This window comes from Globicephala melas, chromosome 19 (genome assembly GCF_963455315.2).
Source record: "Globicephala melas chromosome 19, mGloMel1.2, whole genome shotgun sequence".
Lineage (NCBI taxonomy): Eukaryota > Metazoa > Chordata > Mammalia > Artiodactyla > Delphinidae > Globicephala > Globicephala melas.
In genome coordinates this window covers 8,602,547-8,619,583 of record NC_083332.1, presented here as the reverse complement: position 1 = coordinate 8,619,583, position 17,037 = coordinate 8,602,547, and the positions used below count along the sequence as shown (strand labels likewise).

At 49.1% G+C, this 17,037-nt stretch overlaps 1 protein-coding gene and 2 non-coding genes across 3 annotated transcripts; all 3 read right to left on the bottom strand.

Moving 5' to 3' along the window:
• Nucleotides 1–105: 105 nt before the first annotated feature.
• TMEM160 (transmembrane protein 160) lies at nucleotides 106–2,471 on the bottom strand. The gene is made up of 3 exons (XM_030873818.2): nucleotides 2,232–2,471; nucleotides 1,011–1,103; nucleotides 106–465 (listed from the first exon to the last, which is right to left on the bottom strand). Exons 1-3 carry the CDS (start codon nucleotides 2,437–2,439, stop codon nucleotides 200–202), a joined length of 567 nt encoding a protein of 188 aa, XP_030729678.1. The 5' UTR covers nucleotides 2,440–2,471; the 3' UTR covers nucleotides 106–199.
• A 4,040-nt stretch (nucleotides 2,472–6,511) lies between these two features.
• Nucleotides 6,512–6,584, bottom strand: TRNAG-CCC (transfer RNA glycine (anticodon CCC)). The gene has a single exon. It is a non-coding gene; the product is annotated as a tRNA-Gly (tRNA).
• A 1,851-nt stretch (nucleotides 6,585–8,435) lies between these two features.
• Nucleotides 8,436–8,508, bottom strand: TRNAE-CUC (transfer RNA glutamic acid (anticodon CUC)). Its single transcript has one exon. It is a non-coding gene; the product is annotated as a tRNA-Glu (tRNA).
• Between the last annotated feature and the right edge of the window lie 8,529 nt (nucleotides 8,509–17,037).

Genomic DNA, 17,037 nt, shown 5'->3' with positions numbered 1-17,037 from the left:
TCTCCTTTTCTTCCTTCTTAGGTATCTCCGCGTGCCCCCCAGCGCCTTCCGCCCCTACCCTCCTCCTTCGCTCAGCATCCCCGCAAAAGCAACCACCACTCGGAATCGGGAGCAAGGGAAGGGTCAGGTTTTAATGTCCCGGTCCTCGGGCCCTGGCAGTCCAGCGCCCAGCCGTTCCCCGCGGCCGCGGCCCTGCAGCTCACTCCGGTGGCGGCCGGCCCGCCTCGTCCGGCCCTTCCGCTGCGGCGGTCCCGTCGTCTTCGGGCACCAGTTCCACGTCCAGCTCCAGCTGGCCCATGTAGAGGCCGACGGCACAAGCCCAGAGCAGGCCGGCGGCCAGCACGGCGCCCACGCCTGCGGCCGCGCCCCCCAACGAGAGCTGCATGGGTCCCCGCAGCGCCGCCAGGCCCACCACATAGGAGGCGCCGCCCCACACCACACACAGGCCGCCCAACAAGAAGAAGCCTGTGGGACAGAGTGCGGGCCGGCGTCAGGGAGGCTGATCCTGGGGACCCAGGCCGTTCACGGGACTGAGGTGGCGTTAGAAAGGGGATGGGGCACACTCAAGAGCGGGGTAGAGGTCAGGGACAGTACACAGCCAAGGTCGGGGACAGGAGAAGGAATCGGAGGGGTGGCTAGGCTTGGAGGTGGGGGGCTGGTCTGAGAGCAAAGATAAGGCCGGAGGGGCAGGGGCAGGGCCAGGCTGGGGGTGGGGCTGGGACAGAGACCCTCATCTTTGTTGAGAAGTTAGATTGGAAAAGATGAGGACCCACAGCCCTGCCCTGAGCCACCCCCTCTGGTGGGTCCAGTGCCCAGGAGGTAGGGATGGGGTGGGTAGAAGGTGGACACTCACAAGTGAAGGTGAGGCAACTTCCGGTGGGGGAAGAATGAGGGGTTCTAGCGACGTTTACTCTGGGGGGGGTGACGGGATGGGGCAGGAGTCTACCTTCCCCAGTGGGGGAGGGAGCGCCCCACTCCCTCGTGGGGGCGACACTGGGGTCTGCACTCACCGTAGGCGGCCTCCCGACCCATATCACTCTGCATGAAGGAGATGACCCCGATGCCTGATGCCAGGAGGCCATTGCGGAACCAGGAGAGGAAGGCTGGAGGGGGTGGGGCGGAGAAATCCACATCAGCTCAAACCCTGCTCTGCAGCCCCCCAGCCCAGACAGTCAAACTGAGGGGCGCCTCTTCATCTCACCGCCCAGTCTGGCCCCAAATCCCCACCTTGTCCTGGCGGTCCGCCTACCAAACCCTATCCCCCCAAAACCCTCTCTCGTCTCCATCTCTGAGCCCCTCCCCACCCCAAACTCTGCAACACCAAAGATTCAAGACAGTCTGCAGAATCTGGCGGAGGATCTAAGATCAAAATTTCAGAACCTAATCTGAGGACAGGAAGGTCCCAAGAGGTCACCTTGGTCAACGTCCTCCCCACATGTGTATCCCCAAGGGGTGCCCCCTCACTTCTTCCTCAGACCTCCCAACAAATTGTTACCCCCACACACACTCCCCCAGGCCTCTCTCCAGCCTTCCCCTTCAGTTTTCTGAAACCTCACTATCTGCTGCTGGGTATGCTCTTCCTTGGTGTCATTCACATCTATTCAAGTCCTTGGTGTGGCACTAACGGGGACTAGTCGGGTTACAATCCCCCCACCCCTACCCCATCCTGTACCTACAAGACCAGTCCTCTCCAATCCGGAACCCCACCGCCCACATGGGGCCCCGCCCCCTGCAGCCAGGAGCAGCACGCCCTCCAATCAGCCCAGAGATTTTCTTCTATTGGTTGTTCCCTCTTCTAATCCGCAACTTCCTCCCTCTTCTGTGGGGCTCCACGCTCCCGCTTTATGCAGAGTGGTCGCCTCTTTAATCTGAACTGGCCCCTCCAACGAGGCCCCCTCTTGTAGGTAACTCCCCCGCCCATAGCCCTCTTTGGAAGCCTCTCCCACCCAGACAGCGCAGTTTGATAAGGCTGCCTGTCCTGGCCCGACCAACCTCTCCAATCCCTACTGCACCCCATAAACCAGACCCACGGTCCCATCCACAAGCCCGTCTCCTATGCGGACAGACTGCGCTCTTGCAGCCTGCGCTTACGCGGAAGCCCTTCTCCCCCCTGAGCCCGGGCCCCGTTTCCAGCAGAAATCCCACCACCATCCTCCACTCGCGCGCGCGGACAGCTCGGCTATGCGGATCCCCCTCTCCCATCCGGGCCGACCCCAGCCACAGCCCCAGACCTGTCTCATGAGCCTTCCGGAGGAGCCAGGCGTCTGCGCGGTCCAGCTCGGACACTGGGGGCGGCGAAGCCCCAGCGCGGGGGCCGTGGCCAGGAGCAAAGGACCCCCGGGCGCCCCCGCTCCGGGGCCGCGGAGGCGGCAGCAGCGCCCCCCGGAAGCGGAGTCGGGCAAGGCGGGCAGCCCGAGCCCACCACCAGCCACCTCCCATGGTTCGCACTACGGCCGCGGCGCACCGCACCGCCCCATGGGCCGCCCGTAGGCTGAAGCGCACGTCAGTCAGGCTTAGCCGCTCATCTATTAGTTTTGCGTGTGCCACTCAGGTCCGGTGCGCACTGTTCATTGGTTGAAATAGCTGTGATCCCTCCTCTGTCATCTGTGCCGGTACTGTGCGTCCCACCTTGCTTCTGGGGCTGGACTTCGAATCCCAGCGTTCATTGCGCAGGGGGAAGGCCGGTCTTCAGAAGTCGGAGGCGCTATGTCTACCGGGACTTGTAGTTTTTGTTAATAACGTTAATAGCCAAAAAACAAAACAAAACTCGTGGTGTTTAATGTAGAAACTTTGCAAAATCTCGAAGAGCCCAGAGGAAAAAGTAAAATTCAACATTAATCCCACCAATGAGCGGTTACTGCTAATATTTTGTTGTACCCCTATTCCACCTTTTTTCTAGGCGGGTGTAAACGGTTGCCGTTTGACAAATTAATTTTTTTCATATGGTAGCGGTCAATCGTGAACATTGACCGGTGGCACTGAATATTTTTCCATAGTATAATTTTTTCTATTTTAAAAATTTTATTTATTTTGAACATGGTACAAGATGCAAGTTACAAAGTGGTCTAATGAAAAGTAATTCACATCCGGTGCCCCCAGCCAGTTCCCATCCCCTATTCCACAGCAAGTTTAAAGCTTCACACTGATGCATTATAAGGACGTACCACAAGTTGTACCAAGCCCTAGATTGTTTCCAATTTTTCCTGCTATAAACAACTGTTTCCTTTTAGGTCTAAGCCAATGTCTGAGTTGAGAGGGACCTGATTTAACTGTCAGATTTCAGCAGCCAGCTTCTGCCTCTGGGTCCACAGATGGCTTTATATATGCCCTTATTACACTGTGTTGTAATGATTTCTATACTTATCTGTCCCTGCTATCAGGCTGTGAGCTTCCAGTGGACTGGGTCCTTGATCAACAGATCTCCATGTCTCTCCGTTCAATATAGGTAGGGGACTTGGTAAATAATAATAGCAAACATTTATTAATGACTTCCTCTGTGCCAGGAATCGTGCTAGGCACATTATGTGCATAATGTCATTTAACCCCATCATAAACCTAGGCGTTAAGGATTAGAACATTCCCTCTTTTATAGAGGAAAAAAAACATAAGGCTCAGAGAAGTGAGGTAATAAAAGTTAATGTTTGTTGAGCACTAACCATGTCAGACACTGTGCTCTTCCTTTACGTGGATACTCTCATTAAATCCTCAACCCTAGTTAATATATACCATTATTATCCCCATTTCACAGAGAAGGAAGAGGAGAGGTTAAATTAGTTGCCCTAAATCACACAGTTAATTAAAGTCCAATGCCAAATTACTAGCCACTGTGCCATGCATCTTATACGCATTCATTCATTTAACAAGTGTTTACTGAGAAATTGCTCTCTGACAGCATTAAGCTACACTTTTGGTATAAATCAGTGAACAGATAAAATTCTCTGCCCTGAACCCCCTCAATCTGATAAAGGGCATCTACAAAAAAACCTACAACCAGCATCATTCTTAGTTGTAAAATATTTACTACTTTTCCCTTAAGATTGAAGTAAATCAAGGATTTCCACTCCCACCACTTCTGATCAAAATTATATCGGAGATCCTAGCTAGTGCAATAAGGCAAGAAGAAGCAATAAAGGGCATAAAGATCAGATGGAAGAAGTAAAACTGTCAATATTTACATGTGATGTAATTTTTTTTTTTTTTGGACGCTCGTCTTGTGGGATCTTAGTTCTCTGACCAGGGACTGAACCTGGGCCCTCAGCAGTGAAAGCATGGAGTCCTAACCACTGTACTACCAGAGAATTCCTGTGATGTGATTGTTTATATAGAAAATTCTAAGGAATCGAAATAACTACTGAAACTAATAAATGAATTTAGCAAGGCTGCAAGATACATGATCAATATACAAAAATCAGTCTTATGTTAATATACTTACAGGAAACAATTATAAAGTGAGATTTAAAATAATTCCCTTTACAATTAGCATCAAAAACAAAAATACTGGGATTTCCCTGGTGGTCCAGTGGTTAAGGCGTCACCTTCCAATGCAGGGGGTGCAGGTTTAATCCCTGGTTGGGGAGCTAAGATCCCACATGCCTCGCAGCCAAAAAACCAAAACATAAAACAGAAGCAATATTGTAACAAACGCAATAAAGACTTTAAAAAAAATGGTCCACATCAAAAAAAAATACTTAGGAATAAATTTAACAAAAGATGTGCAAGATTTCTATACTGAAAACTACAAGATACTGTTGAGACACATTAAAGAAGATCTAAATAAATGGACATGTATATACCATGTTCATGGATTGGAAAGTTCCTTGCTTTCATGGAGCTTACATTCTAGAGCAGTGATCCCCAACATTTTTGGCACCAGGGACCGGTTTCATGCAAGACCTGTTTTCCACAGGGGGGTGGGAGGGGTGGTCCAGGAGGTAATGCGAGCGATGAGGAGCGGCAGATGAAGCTTTGCTCACTCGCTGCTCACCTCCTGCTGTGCGTCCCTGTTCCTAACAGGCCACTGACCGATACCAGTCCATGGCCCGGGGGTTGGGGACCCCTGCTTTAGAGGGGAAGGCAGAAAATAAGCGATAAATATGCTAAATAAGTAAATTCTAGGGAAAGTCTGGGACACTAGAGGAGTCCAGATAAGGCAACTAACCCTGCTTGGATGTGGGGTCAGCAGGGGGTGCCTAAGTTGAAACTGGAACTATGAGTAGGCATGGACCAGCTAAAGCATGATCAGAGACCTGCAGAAAGAATCTGGGGCCCAGGAAAGATTCCTGTGAGTGTAGGAAACTGAATATAACAATAAAATAAATGACGATTATTTACCATCATGAGAGAGTTTCCTTAGTTTCTTGTGGGCAGCTGTGATAATTATATTGTCTGAGATGACCTAGAGTGTGTAGAGATCTTTTGAATCCAGAAAAGCAGCTCTCTGCTCTCCTTAACCCCAACCAGAGCAAGGCATCGATAATCTTAACCCTCCAAAATCGCCCCATTTAGCTCCTGGGTCACCTTTAATTCCTGATCCTGTGCACTAGGGAGCTATGGCGCTATGGAGGGAACAGACAATGTTTAATTTATCTGTTAAGAAAATCACTCTGCCTCTCTTTGGAGGATGGATTGTAGCAAGGAGAGATCAGAAACTTGCAAGAGGACAGGTTACCATATCAATACCTATCTATTTCTCTCCAATCCTTCCCTAGTCCAAACCCTTGTTATCTTTCACCTGGACACCTGAAAAAAAGCTCATTCAACGATCTAAAGACCTCCCCTAAAGTAGATTCTCCATTTATTAATTCAGCAAATATTTATTGATTACCTACTATGTACCAACCTCTGTTTGAGAAACTGAGGATATAGCAGTGAACAAAATAGAAAACTGTCCCAGCCCCTATGGGCATGACACTATTGGGGAAGGGAGACAAAGGAATAATTAATGTAATTTCAGGTAGTGTCAAATCCATGAAGAAAATAAGTCAAGGTGATGAGCTAGAAAATGAGACAGTGTGGCTGCCAGCCTCTAAGATGATCCAGTGATCTTCACACTTTGTATAGTCCTTCTTTGTTTTGTTTTTAATTAATTAATTAATTAATTAATGACTGCCTTGGGTCTTCGTTGCTGTGTGCAGGCTTTCTCTAGTTGTGGCGAGCAGGGGCTACTCTTTGTTGCGGTACGCGGGCTTCTCACTGCGGTGGTTTCTCTTGTTGCGGAGCATGGGATCTAGGCATGTGGGCTTCAGTAGTTGTGGCATATGGGCTCAGTAGTTGTGGCTCACAGGCTCTAGAGCGCAGGCTCAGTAGTTGTGGCGCGTGGGCTTAGCTGCTCTGTAGCATGTGGTATCTTCCTGGACCAGGGCTTGAACCTGTGTCCCCTGCATGGGAAGATGGATTCTTAACCACTGTGCCACCAGGGAAGTCCCTGTTTTGTTTTGTATTTTAATTTATTTGGCTGCACCGGGTCTTAGCTGCAGCACGCGGGATCTTCGTTGCCACGTGCAAGATCTAGTTCCCTGACCAGGGATCGAACCTGGGCCCCCTGCATTGGGAGCGCAGAGTCTTAACCACTGGACCACCAGGGATGTCCCCTGTATAGTCTCTTGCCACGTCCAATCAGGACTGCTCTGTGTGACCAACAGAATGCTGTGGAAGTGACAGAATGTGACTTTCAAGGCTGGATTCCAAAAGACATTACGACTTCCACCTTGGTCTCTTGAATCACCTTTTCTGTGGGAAACTGGCTGCCACATTGTGAGGACACTCAAGCATCTTTGCGGAGAGGCCCACGTGGAGAGAAACTGAGGCCCTAGCCAACAACCAGCAACAGCTTGCCAGTCACACAAGTGAACCTCCTTGGAAGTGGACCCTCCAGTCCCTGTCAATTCTTTGGATGATCACAGCCCCAACCCAAGGTCATGGGAGACCCCAAGCTAGAACCACCCAGCTAAGCCACTCCTGTAGGATTCCTGACCCACAGAAACTATGTGTGATAATACATTTATTGTTTTAAATCATTAAGTTTTGAGGATGTGACATGTGAGTAGTAATCTGAGTAACAAGAGGGAGTCAGCCATGAGGTGATGAGGCGGGGTGCTCCAGTCAGAGATGATAGCAAGTGCAAAGGCCCTGAGGCCGGAGCGTGCTTGACACGCTGGGGAAATAGCCAGGAGGCCAGTATGGTTAGAGCAGAACTAAGCAATGGGGAGATTGGGAGGAGAGGACGTCAGAGAGAGAATGGGGGGCAGGGGTGGGTTATTGGAGTCTGGTGGGCCATAGTTCGTGATGGGAGCCAGTGGGAGATTTTGAGCTGGGGTGTAGCATGATCTGATGTATGTCTTTTGAATGTGGTGCTGAGGGCTCAGTGGAAAACGGACTTAGCAGGTGGAAGATTTTTTAATTAATTAATTAATTTGGCTGCACCGGGTCTTAGTTGCAGCACGTGGGATCTTCATTGCCACGTCTGGGAGCTTTGTTGCGGCATGTGGGATCTTTTAGTTGCGGCATGCGGGATCTTTTAGTTGTGACATGCCGGATCTAGTTCCAGGACAGGGGATTGAACCCAGCCCCTGCACTGGGAGCACGGAGTCTTAATCACTGGACCACCAGGGAAGTCCCCGGAAGAGGTTTGAAATGAGCATCAAATGATGTTTCTCCCCAGCTTAAACCCTCATATGAGGGTGAAGATCTTCCACAGCTTTCCATCACCCTCCAGAACCATGGCTGCAAGGCCGGCTAGGCCAGGCCCCTGTCGACCTCTGCTCCTTCCTCTCCTACTGGGAAGAGCTTGGATTTTATGGAGGGAGAGGCAGGTTGGGGGTTTAAACTTGGGGAGGGAATTCAAACGGGCTGTACTAGATAGTCTGCCTGCTGGCAATGAACGTTAAGCATTAAATGGGCTTAAATGGGAACTGAAAATATTTGAAACACATTTCTCACATTTTTGGCTGATGAATGATTTTAGGCAGATGAGAAAGGAGAGAAGAAAAAAAAAAGATGAAAGGGTCATTGCAGAGAAAACAAATACTCTTTAAGGAGACAGAGCTGGCCAGTTGCCTCTGCACTTGTGATTCCATCAGTGGTTCTAAAACGAATCAATCGGGAGCTTTAAGAAAAACATGAATGCTCCAGCCCCATCTTGGAGCAACATAGTCAGGACCTGCGGATCGGAGGGCGAGATCAGGCATTGGTATCCTTTTACAGTGAATATATTTTTATTCATCACAAGAAAAGAAAATATAATTATGTGATGCGATGGAGGTGCTCCAACACTGCAGTGGTAATCATACTGCAGTGGTCATTGTATGTATGGATCAATGTGTGTCAAATCATCACAGTTACAACAGAAACTTATACAGTGTTATAGGTCAATTATATCTCCGTTTTTAATTTTTTTTTTTTTTTTTTGCCATGCCACGCAGCTTGTGGGATTTTATTTCCCTGACCAGGGATTGAACCTAGGCCCTCGGCAGTGAGAGTGCAGAGTCCTAACCACTGGACCACCAGGGAATTCCCTAAACATTTTTTTAAAGAATATATTTTTATCAAGAACTGACTAGATGGGGACTTCCCTGGTGGCGCAGTGGATAAGACTCCGTGCTCCCAATGCAGGGGGCCTGGGTTTGATCCCTGGTCAGGGAATGAGATCCCACATGCATGCTGCAACTAAGAGTTCACATGCCACAACTAAGGAGACTGCCTGTTGCAACTAAGGCCTGGTACAACCAAATAAATAAATAAATATGTGTGTGTGTGTGTGTGTGTGTGTGTATATATATATATATTTTAAAAAGGAACTGACTAGATGTCAGGGACTGTTCCAACACCCACGGACACAACAATGAACCCAATGAACCAAGGAGATAAACAATCAGCTTTGGTGGCAGGCAGGACATTTCAGAGTGTGGAGGGGAATTACAATGTCAAGTTGTGAAAACCACAAAGAAGGCATTTATTCAGGTTGTCCTTGAATAAGATTTCAACATTTTGTCCAACCAGGTGTTCACGGCCCATCTCTCACCCTCTGTTTTGCTCTACGCAAACTTAAGTCTGGCTTGTCTCCTCCCCCCAGGCCCTCAACTATAGCTTCCCTCTTCTCCGAAGGACTGAAAAGTGGGACATGCCTCCTCATCAGCTTCTCCTGAGAACGCACTTACCCCAGGAAGACACACTTCCTGTGTGTCTTGCAAACCACCATGGTTACTTCTCCTCATCTAGGCAACTTCCCCTTGACTGCGAAACCCTCTTACCCTAGATAAGCAATGTCTTTTTCTGTCTGACTTTTAAGATGCTTGCAGATTTTGTTTGTTCTTTGGCTGCACCACGCGGCTTGTGGGATCTTAGTTCCCCCACCAGGGATTGAACCTGGACCCTTGGCAGTGAAAGAGCGGAGTCTTAACCACTGGACCGCCGGGGAATTCCCGCTTGCAGATTTCGGAGCTCAGAGCATTCTCTCTACTGCAGTGGACTTTTTGAATAAAATTAACTCTGTCCGAAGTATTTGACACCTCCAGAAAGTCCTTGTGTGTTCTTCATTAAGTTACTTCCGAGATACTTTCTAGTTTTTTTATCGCTCTTGGGAAGGTTATCTGATTTTCTGTTAATTTCCTGGTTGGTTATTGCTGGTATATAGCAGTTTTCTTGACAAAATAACACCTCTCCACTTTTTATCCTCCCCACACCCAGGTATTCTCTTCCTTGTAAAAATGATTTCAAGGATGTGCTCCAGAAAGTGAACATGTGAATCCAGGGAAGAGAAGGCTATGGGTTGTGAGGGTTTTACATGTGAGGGAACAAGGTGCCCCTGTGACAACAGTCTGAATAACTTGCTTTACGAGATTCTGGGTAATACTTATTTTCTTCTTCCCATTTTTTGGGGGGGGAGGAGGGAGTTTTCCAAAAAATTTTACCATTAAGATTGCTTTGGGGACTTCCCTGGTGGTGCAGTGGTTAAGAATCCGCCTGCTGGGGCTTCCCTGGTGGCGCAGTAGTTGAGAGTCCGCCTGCCGGTGCAGGGGACACAGGTTCGTGCCCTGGTCCGGGAGGTTCCCACGTGCCGCGGAGCAGCTGGGCCTGTGAGCCATGGCCTCTGAGCCTGCGCGTCCGGAGCCTGTGCTCTGCAACGGGAGAGGCCGCAACAGTGAGAGGCCCGCATACAGGGAAAAAAAAAAAAAAAAGAATCCGCCTGCCAATTCAGGGCACACGGGTTCGAGCCCTGCTCCGGGAAGATCCCACATGCCGCGGAGCAACTAAGCCCGTGCGCCACAACTACTGAGCCTGCGCTCTAGAGCCTGTGAGCCACAACCACTGAGCCTGTGTGCCACAGCTACTGAAGCCTGTGCGCCTACAGCCTGTGCTCCACAACAAGAGAAGCCACCACAATGAGAAGCCCGTGCACCTCACGAAGAGTAGCTCCCACTCGCCGCAACTAGAGAAAGCTCACGTGCAGCAATGAAGACCCAATAAATAAATAAAATTCTAAAAAAAAAGATTGCTTTTGTAACCTGGGTGGGGGGTGGGAGAGAGGAGAAATGTCATTTTGGGTTTTTTCCCCAGCTTTATTGAGATATAATTGGTGTATAAGATTGGGTTTAAGATGTACAGTGTGATGATTCGATATACATATATACATATACATATACATATACATATACATTCGATATACATATATATATACATATATATTCGATATAACATATACATATAATGTTAGCTAACACCTCCCTCACTTCACACGGGTACCATTTTTTTCAGTGTGTGTTGAGAACATTTTAAGATCTGTTTTTCTGTGCTTTCACTGCCGAGGGTGCGCGTTCAGTCCCTGGTGGGAGAGCTAAGATCCTGCCAGCCGCGTGGCATGGTAAAGAAAAAAAGTTAAAAGATCTACTGTCTTAGCAACTTTCAAGTATACAAGAGAGTACTGTTACCTGTACTCATTAGATCCGCACAATGCATTCATCTTCTAACCGGAAGTTTGTATCCTTTGCCCACCTTCACCTATTTCCCAAGAAACGTCATTCTGAAAGCAGAAATGTCAGGGCAGGCCAAGCCGCAGGGAGTGGCTGGGGCCCTTCCCATTGCCCCCTGAGCTGTTCTGTTCCCTGTGGCTTCCTGGATGTTTGCCTCAGCTTCAGCGTCCTATCCATCTCTGGACCTGGATATCCCTCTGGTGGACACAGACTTGCCGCCCACTTGTGGTAAGTAAGAGACATGAGGAAATGAAATGGAGGGGTCTGAAGGCTCTGATGGGAGCCTTGTCCTCCCTGCCCCTCAGACCCCACCTAACCCTGAACTGCTCATTCATCTCTGCTAAAAGCAACTCCCCCTTCTAATCTCAAGACTTTGCCCCTCAGGCTGCCGGACCTTCCCTCCCTCCACCTTTGTGTCCCCCTCTGGGATTCCCTTCCTTTCCCTCCCGCCACTTCCTTGGCCCCCAGCCCATCCAAGGATCAAGACTCTCCTTTAGTGTCTCCACTTACCTGAAAATTATCCTACTACACTGATCTGGTTAGAACAAGAGAATTTTCTGCGAAATGCTAGTAAATTGTCATCATCAGTCTACAAATCTATGATTTCCATGTGAATGATGTCCTTTTAGGTGCGATGTCCTTGTTCAGTGTTAAACCTGCACAACTGTACAAGGCGATCATATGTCCTATACACCTGGCAGATGCCCAGAAAGCTGGGTCTTTCCTGGACACCCATCCATCCTGGAGTGGATGACTCCCTCTCCAGGCTTTCCTGCATTCCTCTCCCACAAGATGTGGTCTGTGTGTTTATCTCTTAGACGACCGCTGGCTTGGAGCACTGGCTATCTGTCTTAACAAAGTCCTTCATGAAGACACATCAGATCATCCGCGAGGCGTAGCAGAAGCAACAGACAGAAGGCTGGATAAAGTGAGCTGTGTGGGGAAGAGAAGGGTGAAGTAGAGGCCTTTCAGGGAAGATGCAGAGCCTGCTCTTGCAATTTCTGGGACACGCTGGGGAGAAAGGGAGGGGTCCAGGGTGAAGCAAGGCTTAGTGCGAAGGGGTCATCTCCCCGCTCTCCCCTCTTCCTCCACCAGCTTGTCCCATCTCCTCCTCACTGCAGACCCTCCTCTATAGTTGTGCTGTGACTCTGAGGACACCCCAGGGTGACAGCTGGGTCCCCTACAAGAGTAACAGCTCACGCAGCAGAAGGTTTCACATGCCCCTCAGAGACAGCAGATGCCTGGGGCATGAAAAAGAGAGTCAGTATGTTAGATCCACACTCGCTGCCCTCCTATACCTTCCTCTCTACAACAGGGGCTAGAAGCCTGCAAACTACATTTCTCCATCTCCTTTGCCAGATGGTTTCCTGTTAGTTTCTGTCAGTTGGAAGGCATAAAAGCAAGAAGCTTTTTTCCCCCCTGGCTTCTGGTGACGCCCTGAGGGAAGGTTGCCAAACTCAAGCTTCAGAAGTCCTGCTCAGGCAGCCTGGTTCCTACTTCAGCAACATAGCAGTCTCTGGGTGACACCGTCATTTTCTTGTTACACTGACCCTGGGGATTCTAGCAGCTTCCCGCAGGTACTAATCGGTGGTAACCCGATTATGCCTCTTTTACTCCTCCAGCCCTTCCAGCCTCTTGGTGTCCAATTCCCTGTATTACATTCCCTCTGGTTTAAATGCCTGGAGTGGTTTCAGTTTTCCTGATCAGATACTGATCAAGAGGGGAGGAAGGGCATCGCTCTGGATTCCTCTGACAACCGCAAGCCCTGGGGCTCTCTCTCCCCAAGAGTAAGATGACTCTGGAGCCAGACTGTCTGTATTTGGAGACTGACTTTGCCACTCAGTAGCTGTTGATCTAGTACAAGTTGCTTCGTCTCTCTGGGCCTCCATTTCTTCATTTGTGAAATGGGAACATAATAAGACCTACTTCATGGAGTTCTGGAAATTATTCAATACATGCAAACACCCAGCCCAGGGCCAGCACCATCTCACGTACTGTGTGTGTATGTGTTAGTGGTTATTGTTTTAGTACATGTGATAGCATGTGAGGCCTTAAAATGGTTCTGGCTGTCTGTTCTAGACCGACTCAGGTGATGCCAGGTAAGTTAGTTCTCTGTTTTTTCCATTCCCTGTAAAGTGAGGATCTAGCATGGAACGGTAGGACAGAATTACGCAGTTTTCTGCGTATATAATCTAATCTTCTTAGGAGCTACGTTTTTCTTTTGTTTTGTTTTGTTTGTTTGTTTCTTGGCTGCACAGCTTGTGGGATCTTAGTTCCCTGACCAGGGAGTGAACCCAGTGCTCCCTGCAGTGGAAGAACCAGGGAAGCCCTGGAATTTCTTATTTAACTTTTTATTAAAGCATCACACACATCCATTTTCATCATTGTGGAACATTCTAGTGGGCACTGCTGGTTGAGAGAATAAGACACAGAGAATGAGGTATCATAGTATTTAGAAGAGCAGCCTGAAAGTAAGGGGGAGGGAAGGGAGCAGGAAGTTGGCAGGAAATACCTAAAGTTGACATATTTTGAGAGAAACAGAGTAACCACCAGAAGAAATAAGAAAGAATGTGAAAGGTTTTGCTTTTCAAGTGGGCTACTGGGGATATGGTGGAATGGACAGGGCGGGTGCTAAGGACTGAACTGTGTCTTCCCAAAATTCATACGTTGAGGCTCTAACCCTCAATGTGACTGTTATTTGGAGATGGGGCCTTTAAGGAGGTAATTAAGGTTACATGAGGTCATAGGTTGGGGCCCTGATCCAATAGGATTAGGGCCCTTAGAGGAGACACCAGTTTTCTCCCTCTCTCTGGCCCAACAAACCCTCATCCCTGGGTCCCACCCCTCCCCACCCCCAGCTCACTCATTGGCTGGAACAGGCTTAGGGGCGTGGCCTCCACACAAACCTGGTGGTGAATCTCTGGGTGCAGCAACCGAGGCTTTAAGATAATGACGCTCCCTGCAGTGAGAGATCCAAGCCACCACACCTCCTCAGCTGGCAATGTAGCCCCTGGCATGGCACCTGCAAACAATGAGGGATGCCTGGGAGAAATGGGGAGGGGTGATGTGGAAAACATTAGTCCTGGTCTCCAAATATTTCCAACTCTCCGCCTCCTGGCCACTTGGTAGAATTGCACCTCCCCATCCCCTTGAAGTTAGGCTGGCCCCCTTACTCGCTTTAGCTAATGAAACGTAGCCAAAGCAAAGTCCTTGGCTTTGGGGAGGAAGCATTTGAGAGCTGGTGGGCTCTTCTCCACCTCCCTCACTGCTGCCAAGTTGTTCCAGGGGTAGTGCTTCAGCCAACCTGGGTCCCTCGGTGACTGTGATGAGCAGAGCCTCCTGCTGAGCTGCGGATGAGCCACTGAGATTTGGGAGTCTGTGTTTCTGCAGCATAAACTCGCCCGTCTTTGCCAATACAACTGATAAGCTCCAAATCTTAAAAAAAAAAAAAAATTGTTGGCCTTCCCTGGTGGCACAGTGGTTAAGAATCCACCTGCCAAAGCAGGGGACACGGTTTGAGCCCTGGTCCGGGAAGATCCCACATGCCACTGAGCAACTAAGCCCGTGCGCCACAACTACTGAGCCTGCGCTCTGGAGCCCACATGCCACAACTACTGAGCCCGTGTGCCACAACTACTGAAGCCCGCGCACCTAGAGCCTGTGCTCCGCCACAAGAGAAGCCACTGCAATGAGAAGCCTGCACACCGCAACAAAGAGTAGCCCCCGCGCGCTGCAACTAGAGAAAGCCTGCGCGCAGCAACAAAGGCCCAACGCAGCCAAAAGTAAATAAATAAATAAATTTATTCAAAAAAACCCAATTGTTTCCGAGTATCGTTAAGAAATGCTCACCAGGCTCACACCTTGGACAACACTGTTGGGAGAAAAAGCAGCTGGCTCATTTTCCCCTAGGTGGGTCTTTTGCAAATACCCAGTAAAGTGTTCCTAGGAATCTTATTGAATGATCATATCTCACCCAGAATGTTTTATTGCTAGGCGAGAAATACTCTAGTGGCAGCAACCATGGCACACACATCCCAGGACAGATGTCAGAGGGAGTTGGTAAGGTCCTCCAGGACCATCAGAGCCTTCCCTGCCTGCATCCCTGGAACCAGCTGAAAGAGTAGTGTAGGGGGTTAAAAGCTGGCCCCCCCAAATATATGTTCACATCCTAAGCCCCTGAACCTGTGAATATGACCTTTTTTTGGAAAAAGGATCTTTTCGGATGTAATGCTTAATAATGAGTTTCCTTTTGGGGTGATGAAAAAATTTTGGAGCTAAAAAAAGGTGATGGCTGTACATTGTGAATGGACTAAGTGCTACTGAATTGTTCATTTTAAAATGGTTCATTTTATGTGAATTTCACCTCAATTAAAAATAGTAATATTAAATACATTACGAAATAAAGTGCTGGCAAAGATGTGGAGCAAGTGGAAGTCTCATTCACTGTGCTGGGAATTGTAACATGGTATGACCAGTTTGGAAGACAGTTAGGCAGTCTCGTAAAACTCAGTGTTCACCTGCTCTGTGACCCAGCAATCTCAGTCCTAGGTATTTACCCAAGAGAAATGAACAGCTATGGTCACACAGAGACCTGTACGCAAATGTTTACGGCAGCTTTATTTATAACATCCCCAAAGTAGAAATGGCCAAACATCCCTCAGCAGGTGAAGGAGTGATTGTGGTCCACCGTCCAAGGGGGCACTACACCGCTATGAAAGCAATGAGCTGCCGATATAGGCACTGACCATCCAAGATTACTTGGATGCAGAAGTAATCTAAGAAGGAAAGAAACCAGAAGAGTGGCTGCCCATGGGAGGGTAAGAGCAGGAAATGACCAGGAAGGGGCACGAGGGAACTTTGTTCTCTAGATTCATAGGGGTTTGGGGTACCTAGATGGATGCATTTCTGAAAACTCCACGAGTGTACATGTAAGATTTGTGCATTTCACGATATGGAAATTCCACCTTAAAAAAAAAGGGAACGTAAATAAATATTGAACTCTGGTTAATGATACACATGTTGCAGGATTTAGGGTGTTCTGATGTCTGGAACTTATTTTGAAATGCATCCAAAAATATGGGACTTCCCTGGAGGTCCAGTGGTTAAGACCCTGCGCTTCCACTGCAGGGAGCATGGTTTCGATCCCTGCTCAGGGAACTAAGGTCCCACATGCAAAGCAAACAAAACAAAACAAAGAAAACAAAAATATGATGTATGGGTGGATGGAGGGATGGACAGTTGGCTAAATGTATGATGAAGCAAGTACAGTAAATGTTCACACCTGTAGAATCTAGGTGGTGGGGCAGGGCAGGCACCCGAGGAACACCTGGCATTCTTTGCTGTTCCCAATGTCCCATCGGAAGGCTCTCAGCCCCACTCACCAGCCGATGCTTGATGGCCACTCCTGTCCCATTTCAGTTTCCATTTCTTCCTCCAACAGCGATGCTGCTCAGAGCTCCACGTGCTTCCCGAGTGATGCCATCCGTTCCTGCAGCTTTGATGACCAGCTCTGTGGAGGGGCCTCTCACGGCCTGCAGCACAGAGCTCCAGGTCCAAAGCTGCACTCAGCCCCTTCCAAGACCACCTTCTCCTCACATGTGCCACCTCAGTAAGGGAACTGCCCTCCTCTGGGCTGCCTCAGACATCCTGTCCTGACCCCTCATCTCTGTCACCTGCCACATCTGACCCAGTTACAACTCCTATGTGCGCTATTCTCTGAGTCTCAAATCCATCTGATGCCCAGCCCCTTGATCCTCCTGCTTTGTCATCCCACCAGGCTCCCCACTTGCCCTACCCCCACCCCATCTTGCCCTGGCCAACCCATGTCCTACACCTCCGCCAGATGGAAGGTTCTGACTCCAGTCGTTACTTGAATACAAGCTCTCCCCTGCCCATGTCTGTAACACAGCCTTCAAGGCTCTCCAGGACCTGCCAACTTCCCAAGCCCCAGTGCCACCTTCCTTCTCCTTGCACACCTCACCCCAGACAGTGGGTCATTCCTACTGGAGCCCGGTGCCAAGCACAGGCTCTGGTGCAGAGAAGGTCCATGCCCCAAACACTTGAATGATGC